The sequence below is a fragment of the Eptesicus fuscus genome, chromosome 18 (genome assembly GCF_027574615.1).
Source record: "Eptesicus fuscus isolate TK198812 chromosome 18, DD_ASM_mEF_20220401, whole genome shotgun sequence".
Lineage (NCBI taxonomy): Eukaryota > Metazoa > Chordata > Mammalia > Chiroptera > Vespertilionidae > Eptesicus > Eptesicus fuscus.
This window is the reverse complement of record NC_072490.1, coordinates 10,834,770-10,840,769: the sequence shown is the minus strand read 5'-3', so window position 1 is coordinate 10,840,769 and position 6,000 is coordinate 10,834,770. Positions and strand designations below refer to the sequence as shown.

Genomic DNA, 6,000 nt, shown 5'->3' with positions numbered 1-6,000 from the left:
TCCTGAGGGGTATCTCACAGGGGACCATGAAAAAGTACACTTCTGTTCATATCTGTGCTTTATCAGGTGTCCCCTGGGAATCACTTTGCTGGCCTACCATCCACTGGCCTCCAATACATGAAGGACATCAGTCCTCTCCACTAGCCTCTGAGCATTACTATCAATATTTCAACGTCCCCTTAGTACCAGGTCAGGGCTGGTTTTCATGACAACGTGGGAAGACACTCATCCCTCCAGGACTTAGATTCAGCATGGCCATCTAGTCCCAAAGCAGCAGTGCGTGTGACCCAAGCCTCAAGGCATCCTACTCAAATAGAGCGCCATCTATTTCTGCCATCAGTCCTCCACCCACAGGCTCAGACAAAGCAGCACCCTGTCCACTCCCACTCCTATTTCCAGAGATGAGCTGTGACCCTTTACCTTCATGCAAACCAATGAACCGCACCTTCACAGACAGCCGTGACTCTCAGCTTTAAGAGCCTCTCAATCCAATCAATACCAAATCCTTACTATCAAGAAGCTTGTGTAATTTTAAATCTCACTGCTTTGTAGAAACATCCGGTGTCTTTCTCCATTCAGGGCACGGAGGGCACTTGGAGTAACTAAGGCCGAGGCTACGTTTAGGCTCAGGGGGCTACCCGGGCAATCTCATTTCACATCTCATTAACAAACACGGTGCCAGAGGCTGAGGAAACGAGATGAACACGACATGGTCCCTGCCCTCGTGCAGCTCACAGCCCAGCGGGAGGACAGGCCGCTTCATCCTTGATTACTTAGGAGAGGTTGCCATGAGAACATGGTTTGGGACTTTAAATCAGACGAATGGGGTCAAGGAAGGAGATTTCAAGAGTAAAAAAAAAAAAATGTTTGGAGATGTGTTTTGAAGAATAAGACAATTTGACTAGGTAACATGTTCACTAGTAACAGAAATCCTTGGTCTGATGAATAATAGCTACCTCTCCTAGGAAACTGGAATAACCTGTAGTTTCCAAAACTGGTCAAGACTTGGCTCATGTGTTTCTTTCGCATAAATCCCTAACTGGTTTGGCTCAGTGGGTAGAGCATCGGCCTGCAGACTGAAGGGTCCCAGGTTCGATTCCAGACCGAGGGCATGTACCTTGGTTGTGGGCTACATCCCCAGTAGGGTGGTGCAGGAGGCAGTTGACCGATGTTTTAACTCTGTCTCTCTCCCTTCCTCTTTGTAAAATCGGTAAAAATATATTTTAAAAACATATACTGGCTCCTTCTGCCGCTTTATCCAAAGGGGCCATGTCTATGTTTCCATAAAGTCTGTTCAGGCAGAATGGCCTGCCTCTCTGTGAGCGGCCCTGAACTCATGTCTACAGGGCAACACCCAGTTGCTCTACAGCGATGGAGATCTGGCCGAGATTGGAAGCTCCCCAGTCCAAAGAGCATGGATTTTGAAGCCAAAATGGGTTCCAGTTCTAGCCCCACTGTTTCTAGTTCAGTGACTTAAAGCAAAGCACTTGGCCTCCCTAAAACCTCAGTTGCCTCATTTATAAAATGGAAGCAGTGGTACCCACCTAGCCCAATAGAGTGGCTCTGGGCTTTCAGTGAGATGAGAAGCCTGATGGGGCTTCAGCTCCTGAAAGCACAACCGAGTGAGGACACAAGCGCGTTTCCTTCTCTCTCGGTTTTAGTCCCACGCTCAATGGCGGGAAGCCGATCGCTCTCAAGCCAGGGAACCCCAGCTTCGGTCCCCGATCTCCGTCACCGAACCCTATAAATAACTTGGCTCAGTCACTGCCTCCCTTGGAGTGGCTGCTTCTCAGTGTGAGGAGGGAGGGAGCTGTTGCAGGTGGTTCCTCCTGGCTGAGTCACTCTCGGGTTTTCTATTCATTCTGGGTTTGGTCTGAATGTTCCCCGACCCCTGCGAAAGCATCGCCCCGACCCGACCCGACCCGGGCGGGCGCGCGCCCAGCCCCCAGCACTGGCTCTCACCCGCGCGCCCCTGCCTGCCCTCGCCACCGGCCCTGGCCCCGCAGCCCCGCCCGGAGCCGGCTCCCCGCCTCCCGCTTCTCCGGGGTGATCGAGCCTGAATCTGAGCCCGCTCACCCGCCGCCGAGGGGCAGGCACCACCCTTGGGTCGCCAGCGAGGGGGCTGTGGGCTCGGCGGGGCGGGGCGGGGCTGGGCGGGGCGCGCTCTCCTCTCCCCACGGGAGCGCCAGGGGGACGTGGGCAGGGCGGGGGTGAGGCCGGTGGAGGGCGCCTCGGAGCCTCGGCGAGGATGGGAGTCCCTGGAACCCGGAGCTGAGCGACCGACCCAGCGCGCGCGGCGGGGAGGGCGCGCCGGAGGAAGGCAGGCGAGCCCCGCGGTTCCTCCGGGAGCCCAACACCGTTCCCGCGCCGCCCGCCGCTATGATCCCTCCGAGCTGCGCCCGCCAGGACGGCGGGGACCGGCTGCCCCCGGAGGCAGCGAGCGCCGAGCAGCCGCCCTCTCCAGCATCCACCGGCAGCCAGGAATCCAAGGTACCGCGCCGAATGCCCCCCGAGAGAACCAAACTCTCCTCGGCTCCCTCTCTCTGGCCACCTTTGTTTCCTCCCAACTGGCGCTGGCGCGGGGGGAGCTGAGACGTGCGCCCTAAGTCCACCGGGTTTCAAGGACTCTTCCTCCCTGGAGACTTGGCTGTGCGGCTCCACTCGCTGCTAAGGGTGCGGGACCACGTTCCTGTGGACCCAGCCTCCTCGCCCTCACGCACCCCAGGCTTCACCCCAGGCTTCGCGGGGCTTCTACCCCGCGAGCTCCCGCAGTTCACCTGGACTCCGGGGTCAGGGATCGCTCTCTTGGGTGGTGATGGCTTCATTGTTCTTTGCCTATCTGTGCCCCAAAGGCGCGCAGGTATTAGGCGGCTTCTGGGGGCTGAGGGGACAAGACAGCCCAGGGATATTCCTCCAGAAAAGCCGGGGCGTTTGCGGGCCAGCAAAGGGGGGGTCTGTATCCCAAGGGTCTCCGAGACCCTCTGCTAACAGAGCTCAGCCCTCACTTCCGATGCCGAGGGTTTCAGAAAAACTAGGCGGTGGGAAAGGCTGTGAAGGCGGGAAAGTGGATGCTCCTCTGGTGGAAGTTTAACACTCGCAGAACTTTCCTTTGCTTCTATGAGTTCCACTAACACATGCACAGAACCGACCCGCAGCACCTCTCCTGCCCCTGCTGCTCTGACACTCTCGTGGGCGCCAGGCACATGTTTGGAAACCTTGGAAGAGGATCAAGGGAAATGCCGCTGCTGGCAGGGAGATGCCATTTGGAGTGAGAATTGTGAGATGGAGTTGGTAGTTAGATGGATTTTTTTTTAGAAGTGCAAGGTTCCCGGCTCTTTATACAGCTCTCCCAGTGAGTTCCCCCAGCATATTGGGGGGAGGGGAGTTCGTTGTGTAAGAGTGAAGGAAAGAGGGGTGACAGTTTGGAGGGCAGGTCTGAGGGGGCAAAGGAACCCCCCTTCTCTGCCTTCCCACATACCCCTGGAAGCCACTGACACATCAAAGGAGCAAAATCACAGCTAAGTGGCTTTCAGTTTAAGCGCCCAGTACATATCCCAGCCCCCGAAGTTCCAAGGTAATCCAAGACAGAGAGCTCTGCATGCTTCTTATTTTTATGCAAATTTTTCTGCTAGATGTCTGACCTGGGGCATGTGTGTCAACTTTTCTAAAACACTTGGAAAGAAGGGCAAAAGCCTCACTCTGCAGAGTCATCGTGCAGTCCACCCTGTATACTCCCACCTGAGAAAAGGAGATAGCATCCATCCCGCCCCAGATGATCGGCTCCAGAGCAGCCGCACAACCCACACACATGCGCCACTCTTCTCCAAGCAGAAGGGTCTGGGTGTCTCATTGTCCGTCCTTCCCCATCAGTCTCCTAGGCCAGTGGTCGGCAAACTCATTGGTCAACAGAGCCAAATATCAACAGTACAACGATTGAAATTTCTTTGGAGAGCCAAATTTTTTAAACTTAAACTTCTTCTAATGCCACTTCTTCAAAATAGACTCGCCCAGGCTGTGGTATTTTGTGGAAGAGCCACACTCAAGGAGCCAAAGAGCCGCATGTGGCTCTCGAGCCGCGGTTTGCTGACCACTGACCTAAGTGATATGGGTTAGCGGCCATTTCAAATGTGATCTAGAATACTGTAAATGAATGTAGCTATACTCAAGAGCAGGGGTCCTCAAACTTTTTAAACAGGGGGCCAGTTCACTGTCCCTCAGACCGTTGGAGAGCTGGACTATAGTTTAAAAAAAACTATGAACAAATTCCTATGCACACTGCACATATCTTATTTTGAAGTAAAAAAAACAAAACGGCAAAAAACACCCGCCTGTGGCCCGCGGGCCGTAGTTTGAGGATGCCTGCTCAAGAGTGAAGCTGGCATTTATTGAGTTTTAGAGACAGGAAAGGAGAGGCAGAGAGAGAGAAACATCAATGGGAGAGAGAAACATCAATCTGTTGCTTCCTGTAGGCACCCCAACTAGGGATCGAACCCACACCCTAGGTAGGTATGTGCCCTGACCCGGGGAATCAAGTCCAAAACCTTTTGGTGCATGGGATCATGCTCCAACCAACTTAGCCACCCGGCCAGGACGGCATTGAACTTTTTGAATTGGGCCTGTTGTCTGCAGTAGGCGAGTTCTGGAAAGTGCTTAGCTTTTGGATACACAGCAGCAGGGTTCAAGCACACCACATGGGTTTGCTATTTATAGATAACCTAATGTAAATTCTTTGGCAACACAAAAACTACCTATGTAATACCCATAATTAACCATCAATTTATCTGGCTTATGGTTTCGGATTTGTACCCGTCAGTTTTTCTCAAACACGCCTGAAGTCTGTTTATACATTCCTAAATTTGCTGTCATGGCTTAGGTGCTCTTAATCAGTGGAGAAGGGCTGTGCATTAATAGGTGGTGGGTGGGGGAGGGACATGAGCCCCAGCACACTGAATACAAGACAGTGTGCCTGAATGAATTCTTCTTGGCATGGCCTTGGTGATATTCTCTAAGGGTCCCATGCCCCTCCGAAAAGCTAACTTCTGGTGTGGAGGAATGTGTGGTAAGGAGGCAGGATGGCGAGAAACGGGGGCAGGGGAAGCCTCCGTTCATTCTACACCGGGAATGCCACATCTGAAGGCTCACTGGCATTTGCAAGAATCTTCCAGATGAGAGCCTGGTGAGGAATATGTGAGCAAGACAGTAGTAATCATTCCATCTCACTCCTCTGAAGTGCTTTGTTTGTCTAAGCGCTGAGTGGTTCAATCATGGGCATTAAACTTTCTCAAGAAACATTTTTAAAATAACTTTTTAAGGAAACTTTTCTCTCTGGTGATAAGAGTAACAAACACTTTTGTAGAAATTTGCAAAGTCCAAGCAAAAATAAAGAAAAGAATAAGATCGCCTATTGGTTTCAACCCACAGGCAGCTACTGATAATATTTGACCTATGTCATATGTCCTTTTTCATCTCTTTTACATTTGCACAATTGAGAGAACAGTGGTGCGCATCTACTCAATGCTTGCTACATGTTGGGCACAACCCGACTGTTCAGGATTACCCTCTGAGGGCAATTGCACTGGTATTCCCATTTTATGGATAGGGAAGTGGAGGCTCAGAAAGGTGACCTAACCCTCAAGAGCTCGTAGTTGAGTGACACAGCAAGGACAGGGACCCAGGTGGCATTGGTCTGGAGTGTGAGTTCTCAACCACAGCACATCTCCCAGTTCACCTAACATCCTAACCAAGTCTTTTACATGCCACTAAGAGTCAATTACAGCAGTTATTTTGGCCTTCTCATCTTAAGAAATATTTGAAAATGAATTGAGCCACAGTACCGCATGAAATGATTACAAACCAATTCTTGTCCAGGTTCTAGATTCTGGTTTTGCTGCCCTTTCCCTGAAAGTACATTTGTGGAAGTAATTAAGTGGAATATCACAGAATCGTCTGGAAAGTGGGGCCCAGGACAAACCCTTTAGTCCAGAGGGTTCAATGGAAGAG

General features: G+C 52.0%; 1 protein-coding gene across 2 annotated transcripts in view; it reads left to right on the top strand.

Annotated features, from left to right (window-relative positions):
• The first annotated feature begins 2,379 nt into the window (after positions 1-2,379).
• The window catches only part of STAC (SH3 and cysteine rich domain), a 100,873-nt gene continuing 97,252 nt past the window's right edge, over positions 2,380-6,000 (top strand). For both annotated transcript variants that reach the window (XM_054729810.1, XM_008154062.3), the window contains exon 1: positions 2,380-2,490. In XM_054729810.1, coding sequence (XP_054585785.1) covers positions 2,380-2,490 — 111 coding nt within the window. The remainder of the gene's footprint in view (positions 2,491-6,000) is intronic.